The 21,437-nt window shown below is 45.1% G+C and overlaps 4 protein-coding genes across 13 annotated transcripts in view; 1 reads left to right on the forward strand and 3 right to left on the reverse strand.

Annotated features, from left to right (window-relative positions):
- LOC118292860 (liprin-beta-1) overlaps positions 1 to 9,298 on the reverse strand; it is an 81,137-nt gene extending 71,839 nt beyond the window's left edge. For 3 of the 5 annotated variants that reach the window (XM_035621589.2, XM_035621585.2, XM_035621588.2), the window contains exons 1-2: positions 9,215 to 9,290; positions 8,284 to 8,336 (exon numbers count right to left, since the gene is read on the reverse strand). The gene's annotated coding sequence lies outside the window, so the exon portion shown is untranslated. Of the gene's footprint in view, positions 1 to 8,283; positions 8,337 to 9,210 lie in introns of all 5 variants that reach the window. The other 2 variants (XM_035621587.2, XM_035621586.2) reach the window with 2 other exon arrangements.
- On the reverse strand, positions 4,293 to 9,517 carry tnnt2c (troponin T2c, cardiac). Of its 5 annotated transcripts, none has more exons than XM_035621602.2 (3): positions 9,454 to 9,517; positions 8,284 to 8,336; positions 4,293 to 6,422 (listed from the first exon to the last, which is right to left on the reverse strand). In XM_035621602.2, the coding sequence occupies exon 3, from the start codon at positions 6,108 to 6,110 to the stop codon at positions 5,286 to 5,288; it is 825 nt and encodes a 274-aa protein (XP_035477495.1). In that variant the 5' UTR covers positions 6,111 to 6,422; positions 8,284 to 8,336; positions 9,454 to 9,517; the 3' UTR covers positions 4,293 to 5,285. The 5 variants fall into 5 exon arrangements, with proteins under 5 accessions (XP_035477495.1, XP_035477492.1, XP_035477491.1 ...); XM_035621599.2 differs by lacking the exon at positions 9,454 to 9,517 and adding an exon at positions 9,215 to 9,287 and having other exon boundaries at positions 4,293 to 6,416; XM_035621598.2 differs by lacking the exon at positions 9,454 to 9,517 and adding an exon at positions 9,215 to 9,281.
- On the forward strand, positions 9,492 to 12,086 carry LOC118292969 (transcription termination factor 2, mitochondrial-like). Of its 2 annotated transcripts, none has more exons than XM_035621596.2 (2): positions 9,492 to 9,630; positions 10,612 to 12,086. In XM_035621596.2, the coding sequence occupies exon 2, from the start codon at positions 10,626 to 10,628 to the stop codon at positions 11,763 to 11,765; it is 1,140 nt and encodes a 379-aa protein (XP_035477489.1). In that variant the 5' UTR covers positions 9,492 to 9,630; positions 10,612 to 10,625; the 3' UTR covers positions 11,766 to 12,086. The 2 variants fall into 2 exon arrangements, with proteins under 2 accessions (XP_035477489.1, XP_035477488.1); XM_035621595.2 differs by having other exon boundaries at positions 9,500 to 9,630; positions 10,607 to 12,086.
- Positions 12,087 to 12,210: 124 nt separating this feature from the next.
- cry1a (cryptochrome circadian regulator 1a) lies at positions 12,211 to 20,939 on the reverse strand. The gene is made up of 13 exons (XM_035621590.2): positions 20,023 to 20,939; positions 16,185 to 16,293; positions 15,919 to 16,061; positions 15,618 to 15,802; positions 15,421 to 15,509; positions 15,095 to 15,235; positions 14,689 to 15,000; positions 14,443 to 14,594; positions 14,128 to 14,330; positions 13,636 to 13,746; positions 13,429 to 13,527; positions 13,133 to 13,296; positions 12,211 to 12,976 (listed from the first exon to the last, which is right to left on the reverse strand). The coding sequence occupies exons 1-12, from the start codon at positions 20,178 to 20,180 to the stop codon at positions 13,139 to 13,141; spliced, it is 1,860 nt and encodes a 619-aa protein (XP_035477483.1). The 5' UTR covers positions 20,181 to 20,939; the 3' UTR covers positions 12,211 to 12,976; positions 13,133 to 13,138.
- Between the last annotated feature and the right edge of the window lie 498 nt (positions 20,940 to 21,437).

The following is a 21,437-nucleotide window of genomic DNA, read 5'->3' on the forward strand; positions in this document are numbered from 1 at the left end:
AAAGAAATGCTTGTTTCACTTAACTGAAGTGATTAATGTCCCAAATTAAAACCAGCCAGTGGAAGAAGTTCCAATTCTAAATTCTCACTCTGAAAAGTGCTGGGAATGTGTTTTATGATTATATACTGTATATAACTGTATTATTAATGATGTAGCTGATGGTTGGAGCCAAGTAAGACCACTGTACATCTACTGTAAAGTTTTTTGGTGGTTTAATTCAGGGCCGAAACAGTTGATCAACAGAAAAATAATCAATCATTTAATCAAAAATGCCAAATATTCAGTGGTTTCAGTTTATTTAATGACAGGATAAGAGGAGTTTGGGTTTTTTGCAGTAATGAATCATCTTGACATATCAATAGACTAATCCATAATGGAAATATTCTTAGTTGCGGCCCCAGTTTTTCTTCAACCATATTTGTTTTTATTAAAATGTAGCCTAGCAAAGCAGAAAAAAACAGATACAAAAAACAGATACAATGAGTTAAAATAAGATTTAGACAAAAGGTGGAAGTCCAGGGCGCTCAGCTGTTCTCACATCTGGAAAGCCAAGTGATCGACCCCGATCAATATCATACCAAGCTCAGTCCCCGACTTTATCCATCGAGACTTGCTGGCTCCCAGGTATTCAAAGATCTGGTGGAATAAAAAGGGTTTCATCCCTTCAGGCTGCGGAGGAAGCCTCAAAAGGGATGACACTCGTTACAGCCATTGATTTAGAGCGGGAGCTTTATCGCTGATCCACACGGCGAGGACAAATTTCACAGCAGAGCGCGAAAGAATATGCAAAAGAACAAAAAGTCAAGGCTTTGGACGTCTTTGCACCAGGATGTGAAGGTCACTTAAAAAGTGTGTTGAACTGTTACTCACCTAGTTTAATCTAACTGTTGTGTTGTTGTCTTTTTATTGTAAAATCATAATCACCCACAGCTGTCAGGTAAATGTGGTGGCGTAAAGTAGAATATTTATAGACCAGAAATATATTAAAGTAATATACAAGTACTTCAAAATTGTACCTAAATGCAGTACCTGTGTTACTGATCCCAAATATCAAAATTTAAAGCATTTTTAAAAGACTGTAATCACATCTCCTCCTATGACGTCTTCTTAATGTGTAGTTTACCACCAGAGAGAAACAGAGTTATTCTCTATGCTGCCTTTGCAGGCGCATACACACATTGACAAGAGGCAGTGTTTCAGAATAAAACCCGGCTGCCTGCATGAGATTATGCCATAAAAACAGGGATATTATGACAAAGGGGATGTTGCTTTGTTTGTTTGTTTTTTTACAAATGTAATCACATCATAATGCAGGTTTCTCTTTGCTGAATGCTGAAAGGTTCTTTGCACCCAAAACAAAATAAAGTGCGTAATAAAAAATGTACTACAAGTGCTGCTGGATGCTAGAAACGTGCTTTTATATTATCTCTCGTGGTGAACGGCCTAATGTAACTCTCATTAAAGAAAAAAAGTGTAAATAATTAATAGGAGCCGACCGTGAGCGACTACACCACACGGGCCCGTGGCGGCCATTACGCTGGATGCGCGCGGAGTTAAATATTCACCGAGGCGCACAGGTACATTAGGGAGAATTTGAATCAATGAATCAAGGAAAAGCATTACTTGAAACTGTTTTGTTCATCCATGGGTACGTGCAGACAAGAGAGTCTAGTTCTTGCTTCGATATTTACATGACCTATGGTTTTTTGTCATAATGTCTTCACTGGGAGAGAATCAACTGATTAGACCACAGAGAAGGAAAACTGAAAGTGAATCGGTCGCCAGCTATGTTCTTCCCTCCTCCGTGACTGATTAACTGTGATTAAAGCCACTTAGCGCCTACACGTAACACACACCTGCATTTATTATGGACTGTTGACGCTGTTGCTGCACATAAATGCTGAAATCTGCTGTTGGCGTTCACCTGTGGCCGTCGTGTGCGTTGAATAAAGAGCAAAGTCAACGTTGGCGTTTCTGGAAGTTAAATAAGCACTGGTTGGGCCACATATTACCTGATGCTTGGTTACATCATAGACTGTATATAGAAATAGATGTAGTCACCGGGTCCGGAAAAATTAAGCCAATGCTAAAGTGCCGGAAGCCTGTATTCTCTCAAATGACCAACAGAGGGCGACTCCACTGGTTGTTCCTATAGAAGGTCTATGAGAAAATTAAACATTTTCATGAGGAGTTAATGTTTCCGTGTCTAGCTTCAAGTCTTCTTCAATACAGAATGACAGTGTGCCTTTGGGGGCTTGGATACAGATACTTGATTGAAAGCTAGTACCGTCCAATCGGTGCATGTTTGCAGGTGTAGGTGCAGTTTGACGAGTTTTCATGTATAAACTGTGTTTTTAATACAAGCAAACACTTGCTGATATAAAGATTCACTTTGGAGTGTGCAGACATCCTCAAGGGCTTGGACAGGGACTGAAGGTTTAATAAGTATCACGTCGTTATGTCTATAATACGCAAGGCGGCTGCTGACAGACTCAGTCGTGGTCAGATATCTGGATTATGTGGATTTTCGACACAGGCTATTTGTTTTGTGTTTTTTTTTTTTTGCCAGATCTCTAATCCTGTTCCTAGGAGGACAACGGGGATTTTAAAAGACACCTTTTCAGTGTCCATCAAAATCCATCACACCAGTTTTAAAACAACAGACAACTGACGAGTGAATTCCAGCTGCGGATCAGCATCACTCAAATTGCAATGCAGACATTCAATGGAAACAACCAAACCAAATAATTTGTTTCTGATGACAGTTCAAATTGTGGTCCGGGAACCGTCAATCATGCGGAGCTTACATTACTCTCTGGTCTCTGTCTGGATATTAATGAGCTGACAAAGAGCTGCCCCCTCGATGACCCTGTAGCTGCTGTTACTGGTGCACGCACACGCACGAACACACACACACGCACACGCACGAACACACACACACACGCACGCACACGCACGAACACACACACACACACACACACACACACACACACACACACACACACACACACACACACACACACACACACACACACCCTTTTTGATATCAGTGTCAACTCCATTCGAATCACCGTGACATGCATGTTTTCTTTCGGTCATTGATTGTGATCCACCACTGTAGAGCAGCAAAAAAACTTGTTATCAAATTAATTTCCACAGCTCAGATTTGGGAACATCTTGTTCCCCGGCGCAGCGTCGTGTGGTCGATCGATGCTCTTGTTTGCCTCGACGCTGTCAAAGTCGGGCATTTCTCACAGCATCGTCAATACAGACACCCACACTTTTAAGGCTGAAGTAGAGGGATGCTGGGCGAGTGGGCGTGTTGAGGCTGCAGGGGCGGCGGGGGGTACAAAGACCTGATTACACAGACAGCCTCTCCCTGTCTCTATGGTAACCTGTTGACATACTGTCATGTCTGGAAGGCTTTCATGGCTCATAGCGGCCACGAGAGCGAAACAGCGGAAAGGCATCGGCAGTCCAAGCATGAGAGACAAAAACTCCAGGGGGAGAAATTTACCTGCAGCTTCGTCTGACAAACACAGTTTACAGATGCAATATGTTTCACTGACTTTCCTCTGTCCGTGAACTAAAAGTGGGTAAGTGGTATTAAAGACAACAAGTCTGTACCCACTTATGTTGGGCTTTTATGGAGTCACAACATAGTTTTACTTTGTGGATATAAATAGAGCTGCAACTAACGGTTCTGTCGAGTATTTTCTCGACTAATCGATTTGTTATTTGGTCAATGAAATGTCGATCATGTTTCCCAAACCCCAAGATGATGTTTAGTTTTGTCCATAAACCAAATATTTTGAGTTCACTGTCACGAGGAGCAAAGGAACCAGAAAATGATCACATTTAAGAAGCTGAAATCAGAGAATTATGACTTCTTTCCCCCTAAAACCAACTCAAACCGATTTATCTATTATCAAAATAGTTGGCGATTAATTCAGTAATCGATTAATTGTCTCATCTCTACATATAAAGGCTTTACACTTTAAGTTTAAATATGCATATAGCCAAACCAGTGGCATAAAAAGAAACTCGAGTGCCTGAGGTAATTTTTCAAATAAAAACAAATATGCACCTCATATATACATAAAGAAACATTTGACGGTGCAAAGCTTCTTTTTTCCAGGAGTGCTTTGAAACGTGTGTATGCTACGAACTAGTGTTCTAGTGCCACCTAGAGGATACGATATGTCACTGCTATGTACATTACATGGAATTGACCAAAGAGCAGGAGGATATTTTTGGTCTACAGTGGATGTAAAGACAAATCATGGCATACCTTCAGTTTACTGATGCAATTATTTCATGGCATATCTGCTTTTATTTAAGAGAAAAAGGAAAACATAACATAGTCTTTAGAAATTAAATAAACAGTATTCATCCACCTGATGTTCAGTTTGTAGTTAGAATGTTCCCATTTGATCATTGTTTTAAACAAATGAAGCATGATTTGATTGATCGTAAAAATTGAACTTAATTAAATCTATTAAGATCTGGGAATTTTTCATTCTGGTACTATAGAGATATGAACGCTTCATCCACTCTGCAAAGTCTTGGGCTCAACACTTCTCGTCCTGAGACCAATTTAGCTCTGGAACAAAAAAAAAATCAGCTGTGCAACACCTGTTTTAAACCACTGAGCAGAAACCCCACCCACGCTGCTCTCAACCAGTCACTCAGTTAAGTGTTGAGAAAAGTTACAGAGCTTCCTTTTTCAAAAAACTGCTACAAGAGGTTTCTAAGGGTGAAAAGGAATCAGCAAGAGTTTAAAGTCCCAATAGACTGAGATCCCTTTAGATAAGGCCCAAGTATGAAAACAGCGTTACTCGAAATTAAAATAAGTTGATTTATTGGAAACAAATTCAGTTTTTGGCCTCAGAAGAAAATGTTAAAGGAATAAACGTGGGAACATGAAGCCTAATCGCGAAAGACTGCGTCGGTGAAAATTCTTGTAGTTTGCGAGAACAAAATAAAACACAAAGCGGTACTCTGGTGGAGCAGTAAAAATAAAACCACCACACATTCAGATTTAATAAACTCGTCAACTAAGGCTTATGAACATGACGATTTGGTAAACAAAGATGATTATTTTATCTCAACAGAACTATCGGATGTCATTCAAGATGTTGCTGTGGCTTCGTTCACCTCAGTCCCCCGGGGGCCCTGAACCAGGAGGTTCCCCTCGACCTACACCCAAATCTCTTGGATAGCTTTTATGATACAAGTTGTAAATGCGGGCAGAAATAGTCCAGGAACAACATGAACTCTGACCCTCACTTCCAGGAGCCAGACTTGCCCTTGGCGCCGCGGGACGTCTTGGAGGCCTTGGAGCCCCTCTGGTGGTCGGCGACTCGGTTCCGGAGCACGTAGATGTCGTACTTCTGCCTCTTGAGCTTCTCGGCCAGCTCGAACTTCTCGGCGTGCAGCTGGTGGAGCCACTGCCACAGGTCCTGCGCCTTCTCCGCCAGCTTCTCCTGGCTCAGGTGGTCGATGTTGAGCGGCTTCCTGCGCTCCAGCAGGGCCTTCTTCTTCTCCTCCCGCGCCGTCAGCTTCTTGCCCTTCTTCTGGTCCACCTTCTGCAGGTAGCCGCCGAAGGACTTGTTGGTGAAAGTCTTCTTCTTCTTGGCCTCCTCGTCGGCGCGCAGCTTGGCCGCCTCGTCCTCGCGCCGCGCCCTCTCCTCGGCCAGCCGCGCTTGCCGCTCGCGGTCCTGCTCCGTGCGGACGCGCTGCTGCTCCGCCCGGTCGGCGCGGCGGCGCTCGATGCGATTGCGCAGCGCCACCAGCTCCTCCTCCTCCTTCTGGCGGCTGGAGAAATGCACCTCGATCAGCGACTGCAGGTCATTGAAGTCCTTCTCCACTCTCTTGCGGTGGAGGTCGTCGAAATCCACCTTCTCGCCGTCAGGGAGCTTCGGAGGAGCAATATTTGGCACGTAGGTCGTCTTGTGTCGGGGTTTGGACGTTTCTTCTTGCTCATTCTCTTCTCTCCTCTCTGCTTCTTCCTCATCATCCTGCTCCTCTTCCTCTTCCAACTCTTCTTCCTCATTCACCTCCTCTTCCTCCTCCTCATATTCCTCCACGATTTCCTCAGTGTCTGACATGACGGCACCTCGGAGGCTTTTACAGGGAAGAGGGAGCGGAACGATCACCGAGACTTGACTGGGGTCTCGGGCATTTGCGCTCAGGGGCTTTTTAAGGGTTTGCCTTGACCATGTGACCGTGGGCTGACGACCACAGTCTCCGGAGTGTGGGTCAGCAGCAGGGCGGATTTTGAGACAGATGGAATAGTCTATTTTCTCCTTCAACGAGTCTTGTCAGTCACACCCCCACTTATCCCCTAAAGACCCGCTGCCATCTACTCTGACCCTGCAGGGCTCCTCATTCCTTTGTAAGGACAAGATGAGAGACTATTTCTGACTCACAACAGATGCACACAGACAACACACACACACACACAGAGACAACAAACACACTTGAGCTTTCCAGTGCCACAAAACAGTGTCACATAGACAACACACATCCATACTGTACTTTTCAAAGGCCGCCTGAGGCGCCCGCTCTGACAAGAGAAAGAAATGCAGGAGCAGAAATACAGAGGACAAACAACTCTTTGCCAAAATGGTGGATCTGTTCCTGTGTTTTCCACGGGGGCGGTGGATGAATTGTCCCACTGGGACCGTCATTTGGTGGAACTCGCTAATCCATCGTGGCAGTTTAAAAGCCGCGGCATCTAAGAACTTCCATTAACCGAGCAACTTGCGATCTGTTAAGTACGTCAGAGCCCCGTGGGGTTTTTTAATGACGGGAAGCTACAGCTGTTGTATTTTCCAAATTGAGCTAATACCTGGAATATCCCGGGCCCGAGATATTCAAGGCTCATTTATATTTGTTTTTGAGACAAAAAAATACTATCTACACTATTTCATCTGTTTTTATAGACAGTATATAAAGCAATTGCATTTTGTAAAGATATTTTTTTCATATCAGTCAGAGAGCTTGAATACTGGTATTTGTTTACTATAAATTTAAAGACAAGCAAGACTTAAAGGAAGACAGGCGCCAAAAATGAACATGACGTGCGAGATGAGCTTAACTGCTCCGGCCTCATCGGAACGTAATGAACACATTCTTGCTATCGGGGGATCTCTGCCTGCAGCGCTGAGGGGGATTAAGACGTAATTGCTCCCGCGAGGCAACATTTAAACACCGATGTCAAGAGTGTATGTTTCCCACGTCTTGAGTTATCAGTGGGAAAAGGGACAAACGCAATTTCCAGGGAGATGAGCTGAGTGACGAGGAGAAACAGGTGCAGTCTGAGAATCCCAATTAAATGGCCGCCGCCTTCTTCGGATAAACCTACGGGCGCTGCTCTGCTGCAGATAACTCATAAGTCTCCCGGGTGGGGTTATATTTCAGTCTTATTTTAAATGTGCCGCAGCTCAGACTCTAATTGTGGCCTTAAAGTACCACAAAACAAGTCTTAAAGCCTGTGAGAATTCTTCATGTCTGCCTCTCATCCCCAGAGTGGACTGAGCTCTGCTGCAACATGCCTGTGCCCAACATGAGGACGGCAGGTGGCCCCAGTATAATGGAAGGCGCCCTCCTCGGTTGCCGGTGGCCGGGGGACAACTGTGTCCATCAGCAGAGAGGGGCAACAAATGACAAGCGCTATGAATAGACACAGTCTCACTGCTGTTGAAATGACTCAAAATGAACTAACAGTGATACAGTAAGACTCCTGTATGTTACATATGTGTTGACACAAAAACAGTGAAGACTATCCTGAAGAGTCTGACACCCTGATGAGATGAAAACGATGAACTCGCTTCAAGAATGCAGCAGTGATCTAATGAAATCAGTTCTTCTCCTCAGTTTTAGTCATGTCTTTCCTTTTGTTGTTGTTCTTGTACTTCATGTAAAAAGCAGCTGCTACACTTGAGGAGGGAAGCCAGGACGAACAGTGACCTCGTGTGGTCAGTACGGTGCAGTGCAGCACAGTGTTACAGGCCACGTTACAGTGTCACCATTTTAATGTGGACAATAGATTTATAGACTGTAGCATGCTATGCTGAATACTGTTTTTAAGTATTTATGACCATTCACTTCACCTTTAACCTTTCCACATAGAAAACCGTGAATGTTTGTCTACTGAGGGATTCTGTTTTTGTATTTGGTTTTATGAAGGACCAAGAGACACTACAAAGACCCATCACTATCTTTGAAATACTTTATGAAAGTATCCATCTAAATATGCACAAAATGATTATTACTCACCCATCACAGTGTTTGCAGAAGTAGCTCAGGTCTTCATCTTTTTTTCCAGTTACCTGTGTGCAGACAAAAGAAAAAAATTAATTTGTATAATGAAACTATTTCATGTTTATTGTGTTTACTTTTGTGCATTGTTGTCATCGGCTTCATTTCGTCACAGATCCCACTGTTGTGTGCGTTAAAAAATAATAACTGCACGTCATTTATTTCTTGCAATAAAAAAAATATCGAAGTGGTAACCCTTCCCTTTATCATAAACTGTATGACTGAATGATTACATTTGGTGACGAAAGACATAAATGGCCATAAGGATCTGTAGATTAGGATTAAATATGTCTCACAGAACCGCGGCAGATTATAAGGAAAAAGTAATAGAGAATGGAAATACTCAAGTCCAGTATAAGAACCTCAAATTGTACTCAAGTACACTACTGGAGTGAATGTAGTTGTATACCACCACTGTTTATATATTACATAAGCGGGGCATATGGAAATATGTATTAATTTTGTTATCAAAAAAAGCCATTAGAGACAAAGAAATGCACTATTATGTTCATTACATATGTTTTTGGGTTAGTAAAACAATTTTTAAACAATTTTCAAAATTCAATACAACTGGTGCACCTGGGAGTTGTAGTTCTGAACAGACAGATCCAGGTAACAGGTAAGTTAAATCGCCATTTCCTCTCAGCTCAAAAATATGTTTTTATGAGACAGTGACATAAACTTATGAAAAGTCAAACACTATTAAAGTGATGAAACATTATAAAGATGAAGTTGTTGTTGATAAAAAACAAAGTTATGTATATTTTTTGAGTGGGTCCAGACTCCAAACAGACGACAGCTAAGCTAACATGCATCAACTAGCTTGTTTTTAGCTTTTTTTTTGCTATATATTTTTGATTTTTGACATTTAATAGACTTTATTACCTACATCATTACAGTATCATCCATCCTTCGGCAGTCCCTTGCCCAAATCGTAACCGTAGCCAAATTAAACGCAGCATTTAAACCCTTTAAAAGTGTAAAACCAAATTACACATGAGATGTTATTACGTCGCTGCCCGCCATCTTTTGAATTCCAGGCGACACGACAACAACACGCATGCGCAAAGCAGTGAACCAATGAACAAGCTCATTCTTCAAAGTGATCTCGGTCGCGGACGTACTCACCTCGACACGCCCCCTTCTCTTGCTCCGGCGGGGGCGGGGTGGTCACATGTTGCTCATGTGCGCAGTTGTTTTCGGCTCCTTGACTCCGCCCCTCCGCGCCGCTCCGGTTATGAAAGCGGAGCAGTGGGCGTGTTTTAAAGCCGAGTCCTCCTTTGCTGCAGCGTGTCTCTCCATCTGGTAATAACTTATTAACCATTGGTTGTTTATTTCTTTTCTTTTCCATCAGTCGTTTTATATACACAGCGATTCTCTGTGTTTTTGCAAGTATTTTATTTATTCGTGTGTGTGTGTTTGTGTGTGTTATGTCGCTGTTACATAGCCTGTGTGTCTACTACCCAGCATGCATCAGCCTGTAGAAAGGTACAGTGTAAACTGAGGACAAGGCGTTGTACCAGAACACTCAGTTCCAGTTGAGACAATGTGCTGACATGCATCATGCATCAACCACAACTTTCGTTTAAAAAAAAGAAAAAAGGAGAAGCATGAAATTGGCTTTTAGGTTATTTGATTCTGCAGAGAAATAATTTTTGCTTTGAGTTGAGGGAATTTGTCCTATAAATCAAAAACGATGGTGATTAGCTTCCTTTAAATAAAACTTTATTAAATCGTACTTCGCACACTTTTTCCTGATTGTGGGTTTTTATTATGTCTATGGTTGTGTGACGTGCTTGAATTTCTGTCACGCGTTTAGTGTTTTTATGATATGTTTGTGTTCTTACTTGTGAAGCACTTTGTATATTTTTTTATTATTATTATTGTAGGACAGAGAGTTCTGTCATGCAGGAACTCCCAGCCTCCCTTTAGATTTATCTGAAAACCAAAACATTCACTTGTCCCAGATAATCAAGTGACAAATGCAAATATTAACTGGTTTCCTTTCTATAAACCACCTTATATACAATCAAAATATTGTGTACAATGTTCTTCAGATTGCCCAGTAATGAAACGTGCTGCCCCACAAGACTGTTGTATCAGTCTGCATAAACTTTATCAAGATGTACCTAATAAACAAGTTGGGGAACCGCTGCTGTGAGGTAGCGAATGTAGTGATTTGGCACTGCAATAAGTGAAATAGAATTGAATTGAATTTGATTTTATAGATTTTCTCATTGTTCTCAGCCTGTTCAGAGATCTTTGGTCTTTTATTCCAAAGTGCAGATCCACTGTCGGCGATGCTCCGTGTCACCACCGCCTCCCTGTGCGCCTCCTGTCAGAGGATGAGGCTGCTCCTCCCTCCCTCGGCCTCCACCTTCACCTCGGCTCCCCCCGACAAAAGGCCGGAGAACCAGCACACCGTGGACTCCCTCTATGAACTGTCGGTGGACGTGCGGAGGGTGCGCAAGTGCAAGGGCTGGGTCCTGTCCGAGACATCGGCGTACGTGTCCGAAACAGCTGATCTGCTAAGGGACATGGGCGGAGACACGACGGCGATCGCCCGCATCCTGGAAACCCACCCCGAGGCCGTCCTGTGTCGGCCGGAGGACGTGGCCGCCCAGAGAGACCTCTGGGTGTCCGTGTGCCCCAACAGGCGCGAGCTGATGAGCATCATCGAGAAGTTCCCCGCCTCCTTCTTCACATCGTCTCACCACGACAACCAACGGGCCAACATCCTGTACCTGCAGAGCCTCCGCCTCAGCAAGCGGATCATCGGCAAACTGATGGCGAGCGCCCCGCAGAGCTTCAGTCAGCCCGTGGAGCGCAACCGGGAGGTCATCCACACGCTGAGGGAGATCTACCTGGACCTCGGCGGCGACGAGGGCAACGTGCGCGTTTGGCTGCAGAAGCTGCTCAGCCAGAACCCGAGCATCCTGCTGCGGCCAGCCGAGGCCTGGAGGGACAGTCTGGGCTTCCTCACGGAGCAGGGCCTCACCACAGAGGAGCTGCTCAGCCTGGTCTCCAGCCTCAGGGCCTCCATCGCGGAGCTGAAGCCCGAAGTCATGCGGCAGGCGCTGGCCTACGTCGAGGGGGCGCTCGCCTGCTCCGCGGACGAACTCAAGCAAATCGTGATCCGCTGCCCGGCCGTCTTGTACTACTCCCTGCCCACGCTGGTGGCGCGCTTCCAGGGGTTGATGGACGTCGGAGTGAGCGCGGAGCAGGTGAAGGGAGCTCCGAACGTCCTGGAGCTCACCACGCAGATCGTCCTCTACCGTATCCAGAAGTTGGCCTCCTACGGGTACGACGTGCGCTCCGGCAGCCTGGACGTCATCGTCGGCACCAAGAAGGACTTTGAGATGAGCTACGCCAAACTGCACCTCAGACGGCAGAGGCCACTCTTCAACCCCGTATCTCCGATCAGGTCTGCGGAGGACTGAACGTCAGCATGTGAGGAGATTCTGCACTACGCTGTGTATGATGGGATTGTGTGAGGGGATTTGAGACTCTCATCTTCATCAAAACGCACAATCAAACCTCCAGTAATGCAAAAATGAACATGGCCTTCATCCTGGTCGTTGGATTTGCTGCTGAGAGCTCTTCTGAAACTATGACACTGTTTAAAAAAAAAAACCTTTCTCAGGGTCAGGAAATAAACCAAGTACTGTACAGAAATGAGTGCCAAGACATCGCTTGTGTAACTTTGATTGTGGTACCTGAACGCAACTGACGAACAATAAATGTTATTTCTTTTGTTCTGATGACAATCTTTAGTGAAGTCTTTATTTTACACAGAAACAAAGCTGATCTAATTGTAATTTTAAATTTCAATAGATTAATATTTGGACAGTTAGGCACCAAAAAAAACATGACAGAAACAGTTTGTATATTCAACCCAGTTTTAATGAATTGAGCACAGTGGTACATTTATTGAGAATTCCACCATGATATGAAGACTTATTCCTTGTTCCTAACATTTTTTTCAAAAAAAAAAAAACCGACAAGGGCAATAAGTCGATAGTTAATGTCATACAGATCTTGTCCTCTACAGTGGTATGGAGTAAAAATGAGCCGCCTAGTACTCGGATACAGAAAGGAACTGATCAAAACACTTCTGCTGATAGAAACATCGGCCAGTAGTAGAATAAATGACGACAGCATTTAGCAGAGAAACAAGATTTCTCATCTTTTTGTTTCAGGAATGGAATAAATGCTTCAATTTTTATTGACTTTTTTTTCCAAAAAGAAAGATCCATAATCAATAATTATTTTCTCATATCAAAAATATATCAGTGGGTCTATGGGGTGGGAGGAGGGTGCGGGGTCTACACAAAGAGAGAAAAACACATACAATATCCAAATATTTACAAGTTGTATGTGAGAGGAAATTAGCAAATTCACTATGTACAGAAGGAACGTTCGTCCCAATAATATTAAACCCCAAGACGCAGCGCAGGGTCACGGCCTCGTCCAGCGACGTATAACACTGGCCAGGCCGCAAAGTCCAAATGACAATGTACAGTCTTTGTTACTTGAGTAACTTTTTATAAACTCGTGAATGTGCTCCTCCGGTGATCGTGCAACTGAAATGAAAGTCTTTTAGCGTCCGCTTTGTGTCGGCTGTAAACTCGCCGTACGCCTGCAGACGATCCTGTGTGGAGACAGAAAGGGAAAAAAAAACGATGATTAGAATAATAAGTTTCCAATTGAGGGGTTGATTAACTTTTTACTGTGATATATTAATTTATTTTTGCCTGCTATGAATCTTCAGGTAGGAAATAGGTTTTGGTTTACGTTTCTAACTGACCTTTTTCTAGTGCGCGCTCTGTCTCTGGACTTTTGAGCTTTTGCCGTTTCCAGAGTCCTCGTTGTGGCGTTTGCCCGGAGTGGTGGAGTGGTGTTCAGGGAATCTGGGCATCTGCTGGGAGCCTTGAGAGTAGCACATCATGCTGGAGCTGGTGCCTGCATAACCTGGAGGTCACAGGGGAGATTAAAGGAATACAAATTATTTCATAGAGCAAACATGAAGGTGGAAAAAAAAAAAAAGACTCAGGAACAGACAAGGGGGGCGAGTATATAATCCATTAAGTATCTGGTCCTCACCCTGCTGATGTGTACCCAGGCTGCTTTGCTGATCCCCCTGCAGGTACATCATGACCCCGCTCTGCCAGTCTCCCTGGGAGTGAACTGGCATCTGATAGCCTGGAAAAAACAACAAAAGTCTTAGTCTTCTTGCTAAACGTAACTCGAGTAGAGAGAGAGTTATGAGAAGTTTGGAGTAAGAGGAGGAGTGTGACTTGTGTCACTTACTGGACGCAGCTGCAGAATCACGCGTAGCCTCGGCGTTGAATCCCATCCCGTCTGACGACGCTTCGCCGGCACCGTTGCCGTTGGAGTTTGAGGGAACTGTTGCCAAAAGGCCTGAGGACACAGACAAACGGTAACAAGTCATGATCACGCCAGCTTGCAAGTCACTGCAAGTTGAGGGTTTTTACAGTCGGACTCAAACTCGGATTATTTAGAAATAAACAAAAACACGAGGTGACTGATTCTTTATAATCTGGATGTCGACACCTGCCTGGGAACTTAAAGATGTTTAAACTTGCATCACTGTCATAACTCACTTTCTTTCACGCAGTAATCCCATGATTAGTTCCTTTGCTATACGCTATATGTCCAAATATCTACAGCCTGCTACCAAAGGAAAGTAAGGAAAATTCAGTGTTGATCCCATCTGTGTGTTGTTCCTGCCTCATATTAATATTCAAGCGTTTGAGTCCTGTGTCTTTGCCGCGTCCTCACCGAGGCCCCTGTAACAGGAGAGCTGCTGGTAGATCTGTTTCATCCGCTCGATGTTGAGGCGGCTCGACTCTGCATGGTTCACCATGGGCTTCGGGTAGTGGACTCCGATGACACATTTGGCGGCTTTCTGTACACTCTCCGGAGCGTTCCAGGGGTCATAGATATACTTGGCTGGAAACCCCCTCAGAATGGGCAGGTAGCGTCTGAGTGAGGAGAGGAAGAAGGAGGTTTAGTGAGCATGTTAACTTCTCTATGACAAACATAAATATAGCACAATCCACTGTGGTAGTTCACAGGCCAATCAGGTAAACTCACCGGATGTAATCTCCGTTGGGGTCCGTGCGTCGGCCGAAACCCACGGGACAGTAGCAGTGGAAGAACTGCTGGAAGAAGGAGCTGCAGGAGAGCCACATCCAGCTGCCGGCGTTCACGCTCCAGTCGGCGTCCAGCAGCAGCTCCTCAAACACCTGAACACACAAACAACGAAAGCATTGTGTTAAAAAGGTGAAAATAAATAAATAAAAGGGTATTATCTGATGGTGTAACATGAACCAGGTGTACCTTCATGCCCTCCTCCCAGCTGATCCACAGGTCCCCTCTGGTCAGGAAGCAGGCCACGGCGTGCCGGGCCAGGTGGTGGATCCAGCCCTCCGTCCTCAGCTGCGTCATGATGGCGTCGATCCACGGGAAGCCTGTGTGGCCCTCCGCCCACTTGGCCAGCGCCTCGGGGTTGCGGTCCCAGGGGATCTGAACGCAGATGGGGTTGCTCTCCATCTTGTCGAAACACGGGTTGTTGGTGGCCGCCGTGTAGAAGAACTCGCGCCACAGCAGCTGCCCGTAGAGTGAGAGAGGGGGGGAGCTGTTCTTCTTCACCTGGTTTGGGGAAAAAACGGCATGAATTACCAATTCAGTTACAAAGATTTCTGCATATTCAGAGGCAAATGGAGGAAAATGCTCAATGCCGTACCTTTTTGTAGAGGTCGGTGAGCTTGAAGTAGAAGAGGCGGCAGGAGAGGCAGCCGAAGCGCAGGTACGGGCTGAGGCCCGTCGGGCTGGCGAGCAGCGAGTTGGCGTTCATTCTGGGACGCTCAAAGTTGGCGACCCACGCCTGATGGAAACAGTCCAAAAAAAGATCAGATGTTAAAATACATGACAGCAAGGTTTTCCCATGATAAAAAGACACATTATTGGAAGAACTAGTTCATTCAAATGTACTTAGGGAATAAAACAAAAAAGGTTTTTAAAAGTCTAGTTTACAAAAACAGACAAAAAGATCTCCTGATTCTCACTGACCTTCCTCTCCAGATGCCTCTCAAGTCGCGTGAGGGCTTCCGTCTCTCCCCCCGGCCACACAGCTGAGGACAGACCCTCAGTGTCAAATCCTGCAGAGAAAAAAAACATCAAAACAAAGGATTAAAATTCAGCCTGTACTTCTGAATTCCTTCTTTTCAGTTCAACATTTAAAAGACAACTGCGGGGGCTTCACTGACCAAGCTCCTCCAGGGACGGGACCCCAAACTTGTCGTCGTGGTCGTCGGACAGCGGCGTAGTGCACTTTCCCATGATCTCAGCCGTGATGGATTCGGCAGGCAACTCCACCGGGTCCATGCGACTGATGAGGGTCTGGAACCTCTTGTAGGTGAGAGGGGACTGACCCCCATTCAACTCTATGATCCTGCGGAGGGGAAATCACAAGAGACTAGAGTCAAGGACCTCGTACATAAAGTTACATTTTCATGTCAAATAAACTAAAATGGATGAAATAGGGTTGCTAGGGTGACATTCACTCACTTGTCCAGGTCATAGAGCGTGTGGGAGGTGCGAACCGTCACCTCCACTCCGGCCTCAGAGGCCAGCTTCTTGATGGCTGCATCTCGCTCTTTCCCAAAGGGCTCGGAGTCGTACTCATAAGACAGACGATTGATGTTCCACTCCTGGAGAACAGGGAATTCAAAATAATAAAATTAATAAATGAAATTCAGGTTAAGTACATGGCATGATACTTTGGGGTCCAGGGCACCCTGGTGCTCTCGGATGAGCATGTCACATCACGTCACCTTGAAAAGTCTGGGGAATACATCGGTGGGTTGGCCTCGGATGACGAACAGACGGGAGTTGTGCTTGCGGAGGCTGGAGTCCAAGTCCTCGAGACTCTGCAGTAGGAACCTGGAGGACGACAAGAGCAGAGCGAGGTTAAAACTCCGGACACAAACAGAAATACGTTGCGATGACGCCAACTCTCGATCACTCCCGTCACAGCTGAGAAAAAGAACCGCATGTTCCCTCCTTGCAATCGAATGTATGACAGTTGACGTATTCCGTTTGAATATTTCGGCTTGAGCTTGACACACTAAACTAGAGCAGCGGTTTCTCTTCAGCTCTCTGATGCACCAAACTCTAATCGAAACCTCCCACTCTTAAAGTACAATATCACTGTGCGCAACACGCCGACACGAAGCAGACGCTCATACAAGTCTGTGACCTAATTTGAAGAATTCTGCAGGGTTTTTTTGTCGACAGAAGACGACACGGACGACTGTGGCATCCATCAGCACCGAGCTGACGTTGTTGCCCTAAATTATATAACTTCTACCCGGCAACAGTCGTGATAATGACCCGGTTTAACCTCCACTTTGCATGAATGAACCATATGTGGCCAGGTTTCTGTGCTGAGGCGACAGGAAACCAAACAACACCCTGATTCATCAGTCATTTTGGAAAAAAAAAAGACAAGGGAAGGCTGAATCATGGAGACAGTGGATGAGTGTATCCACGGGGGTTCAATCATCGCTGTGAGTGACGTCAATGAAAGGAAAAAAACACGCTGACCTAACAGAAGAGAATATAACCACGACAGCGATTTTTAACAATTTAGTCATTTAGTTTTGCCATTACTTAATTTTCCATAAGTTGCTTCTGTTTTTATCTGCCCAGAAAAATAGGTCCACATGTGTGTGTGCAGACACACATGCGGCAGTAACATGCTGCTTCCCGCGCTGTTGCTATGGGAACCAAAACTCGTTGCTTCCCGCGCTGTTGCTATGGGAACCAAAACTCGTAGGCAGAAGGTTCCTGTACCATTTGGCTCTGTGTTGTGGGAGCACCGTCTCACTGTCTCCCTTTTTATTACCATTATGTATCAATGATGTGACTTTTTTTTCTTAAAGCTAATGTCTTTTGAAAAGCAAAGACACAAATGGCTCCTGTGGAGAATGAAGACAGAGGCCTACGTATATATATAAACCCCCTGATAACGAGTAAGCGCCCACACCATTTACCCCTCACATTTCCCACGAGTGGATTTTTTTCTGCTTCTTGATTTACTCGGATTCATCGCGCCGGGCCGTGGCTTCAGTTCGAGGTCACTCACTGTTCCAAGGTCACTGCAAGCGATCTTAATCTCTGTTCATCTGGGGAGTTTGGACCATGCACCGTTTTAGGTTCTATAAAAAAAATTGCGTGTCTGTTCTGCATTATTCCTGTGGCGTGGACACTCCCGCCCTCCCACTTGTTACAAACCCCCTTTATGGAGCGACTCCACTCTAATTACATCCTCGTGAACTTCCTTTCAACATTACGTCAAGGTCGCGGCGGCCCACCCAGCAGCACAGTCAGCGACGGTTTCAGATATGAGCTGTTCAAATGGATATCAGATGGATGGTTCAGTGTTGTTGGGATTAGAGCTCACAGTTAGTGGTGATGAGCACCGGAGATAGTCATGGTCTCCTGCAGCAGCAGGGGAGCGGAACAGAAGTAGGTCAAAAAAAGGCGAGGAGGGTGGAAGGTATACTGCAGACACACTGACCTACTTACGTCACGTGTGTGTGTGGGGTAGTTATTGTGATTATATGACCGGACGCCTCACTCCCTCAAGATCGCTCACTAGATCTCAAGGAGCAGGGCTGCTCAGTTTATGTCAAATAGAAAGATCTACGATGATAGAAGCTGCACACGACAGTGAGCGTTTCACTTTGTGGAATGAACACTGGAAGATCTTCTTTTTCTTTTATCTACCCACAGTAGCACATTATTATTCAGGCAGACGTTCAGTTCGACCGTATACTAGTGCACCACTCATGAATCTCAACTGGAGACTCTCTAAAGATTTTTTTTTGGTGGGGGGGAAATGGGTTTAATCCTCTTATTACATTTCTTTTGTTTCTTATATATGTTCCAACCGTTTTGGAGATTAAAGGCTTTGTTTTATTTACATGTGCATACAAAGAAAAAAATGAGGTAAAGGGAACAAATAGGGTCATATCACAGAGTGATCTACGTGTGAGTGCTGCATCAGCCCTGGCTGACGTTACATAACTGCAGAAGCATAACATGGATGCTCCATAAAAGGGCACGCCATGGCTACTGCTGCCCTACCCTTCCCGTGACGGCATGGGCCCGCAATATTACCCAGGGTGCACAGCAGTAGAGGAAGGAAAAAAGATCCGACGAGACACCGGCTGTTCTGTAAAAACTCAGGAGCTCTTTCATTCTGCATCATGTGCACACACATAACTGCTCCTGTAGTTACCTCACAGGAGCAGTTATTTAGCGAGCGTCAATGGGACTGTGCGACTGAGTCAGAGAGCATGCTGGGTATAAAAAAAAAAAAAGATGCCAGCTGAGAAAACCTGTCATGTAACACTGAAGGATAACAATGACTGTGGGTTATAGGTTGGAAAACAGTTCCATTATTCTTAAGGGTCCGTTCTCTTATCTCTGTCACATGGGTGTGGAAAGCTCCATACACCCACACACACACACTTGCCTGACTGTAAAGCTTTTGTATCAGAGGATGCGTAGTCCCAAAAAATAAAATGTCTGCCAGGTGACGGTCTCTAATCCAGGGGAAATTAAATATGAAAGAGAGAGTGTTTGGAAACTGATGCTGTAATCTGATGCCCCATGTGTAGACACATAAACCATCTTCACCAAATTATTCCATAAAGTTTAGTCTCGCAGGGGAGGAAAGGACCAACACACCAAATGACTGTTTACCAATTTTGAGATCCTCACTCATCTATTCAGGCGGAGGAAAAGTGATGTTATGAAATCGTGTGGGTCGTCACCACCCATTACTTATTTTTGCCTGGTTTGATTATGTATCTGAAGATATAATTGATGTTTCAATTATATCTTCATGGTGGTAAAGATCACAGTTGAATGAAGCACTGGCTAAGGATGTAATGGAGGAGGGTAATCCACTGGGATTAGTCACGCAGAACAAAGATTAGTTGAGTAGGGATATATACAGATATATATATTCCCATTGGCTAGCAATTCATGGACGTTAATTCAAAAGATGAATTTAATTTCTAACTTCGTTTCATTCCAAAATATATCATGTCATGATCGCTCAGATGTCAAGAATGAACCTGCTCCACAATCAATCATAATTATGAAAAATTATGACAATATGTGTGTCGCAGGGTTTCCTACAGACTTAAGTGAGATTTGTCAGTCCAAAACCAAAAATATATGAAATTCGCCATCATGTAAGTGAAGGAAAACCTACAGGTCCTCACGTGATTCAAAACCTGAAACCAGCAAATGTTTCACATTTTGTTGGACCAACAATATTTAAAAAATGATGCAGATTCATTTTCACCCACTGATTCAAATATCATGCATATTTTTGCATCCCCCTAAATTTGAACTGGAATGCCCCCCCCCCCCCCCCCCCCCCCCCCCCCAACGCCTGCTGCATACAATAAACAGCATCATTCGCATTTGTCTCTGCATATTTCTGCAAAGCAGTGGGACTGACGCAACACGCAGCATATGGTGCAGCTGCTGTATTAGGTGCATTAGGATGTGCATGTGCACGTGTGTGTGTGTGTGTGTGTGTGTGTGTGTGCGTGTGTGTGTGTGTGTGTGTGTGCGTGTGCGCCTGCTCACCTCCACCGGTTGATCCCGACGTTGGACGATCCGGCGAACCAGGGGTCGAGGATGTAGATGCAGCGGACGGAATCCGCTCCCTGCACAGATTCCTTGAGCGCCGGGTTGTCGTGGAGCCGCAAGCCCTTCCTGAACCAGTGGATCGTATTAATGACCATTACTCGACTGGACGAGCCTTTTTTGAATGAGTCCTTTTTTTTAATTTTTTTTTTAAATTCCGATCGCTCCTCTTCAAACCCGACTCCAAAACAACAACAACAACAACAAAAACGTGGGAATCCAAGTGTTTTGAATCAAAAAAAAAAAGTCCTCGTGTGCAAATCTCTCCTTTGTGTTTTCAATGATGCGGGTCGCTTCTCTCTCAGATTAGCCTTGTTCTAACAGAACCTTTTCCATAATGTCGAAGAACTTGGAGGCGGATTGCTGCGGAACCATCTGGCCTCAGAGAGAGGAGAGCGCGACGCGGGAGGGCGGGCTCTAGGACCTGCGCGTCGCCGAGGCGCAGTGAAAACTGGGCTAGTTGTATAACTTGTTGTTCTGAATGGCGCAAGGAAAAACCGCAGAAATGAACGCGCACACGTACTAATACGATTTTTCCCCTGTTAAATACCCGTGTATAACTGAAATACAGGAAATGAACTGGCCTGTACTTTGATTAGTTTGCTGCCCGCTGACGACCACACGACACGGTGGTTGGATGCTGCTGCCGCGAGTACCAGGAAAAAGCTGGTTATGTAAAAACAGATTCTGGCGGTGATACCGTCGAAATTCGTCGTCGCAGCTCGAGCTGGATGGTTCCTTTCGCTGACAGAATAGCTCCGCGGTTCCGTGCGACCCGTCTTCCCGTCGCTTGCCGGGCGGATGTTGTGAGAGGCGGTGTCAGGGAAAACGTTTTTGTCCGGGTGTCGACGTCCGCGAATAGCCGCTCGCCCCGCCCCCCGACACAACTACAAAGCCGTGACCCCGCCCCATCGGACACGCACAACGGCCTGCGATTGGTCCGCGGCGCCTGCGTGGGCTGTCCCAGCGCGGTCACGTTTCTGCAGCGTGCTCTCGCTGGCTGCCCCCGGAAACAGAGTGGTTTACATGCACATACAGAAAGATTAATACATGCTAATATTACTGAATTTTGACCTCTTATGGTTCAGATCTTACATTTACGAAACTCTACCATAAAGAAAAAAATGCAACTACATTAAAATGTTACTTTTCTCTGGTATTTTTTTCCCACTACAAGTAAAGCAACAAGTCAATAATAAACTTATTTATTCATTAAAATGAAGAATGAGCACTTAGACATGTTGTTTGGGGATGGGGGGACAGAATGTTATTACCTTGAAAAAAACAAAAACAATTCCGCCCTGTAGGCTGCCTCTTATTAGTTCCCAAAAGTACCCGGATGAGCACATGAAGTC

The sequence above is a fragment of the Scophthalmus maximus genome, chromosome 12 (assembly GCF_022379125.1).
Source record: "Scophthalmus maximus strain ysfricsl-2021 chromosome 12, ASM2237912v1, whole genome shotgun sequence".
Lineage (NCBI taxonomy): Eukaryota > Metazoa > Chordata > Actinopteri > Pleuronectiformes > Scophthalmidae > Scophthalmus > Scophthalmus maximus.

Bases quoted from the DNA above. Each gene is read 5' to 3' on its own strand.
- tnnt2c (XM_035621602.2), bottom strand. From the start codon at position 6,110: ATGTCAGACACTGAGGAAATCGTGGAGGAATATGAGGAGGAGGAAGAG.
- LOC118292969 (XM_035621595.2), top strand. From the start codon at position 9,500: ATGTTGCTCATGTGCGCAGTTGTTTTCGGCTCCTTGACTCCGCCCCTC. The intron at 9,631-10,606 runs GTAATAACTTAT...TTTATTCCAAAG, and splicing joins GCAGCGTGTCTCTCCATCTG to TGCAGATCCACTGTCGGCGA.
- cry1a (XM_035621590.2), bottom strand. From the start codon at position 20,180: ATGGTCATTAATACGATCCACTGGTTCAGGAAGGGCTTGCGGCTCCAC. The intron at 16,294-20,022 runs GTGAGCAGGCGC...GTCGTCCTCCAG, and splicing joins GTCGGGATCAACCGGTGGAG to GTTCCTACTGCAGAGTCTCG. The intron at 15,510-15,617 runs GTCAGTGAAGCC...TTTTCTCTGCAG, and splicing joins CCCGTCCCTGGAGGAGCTTG to GATTTGACACTGAGGGTCTG.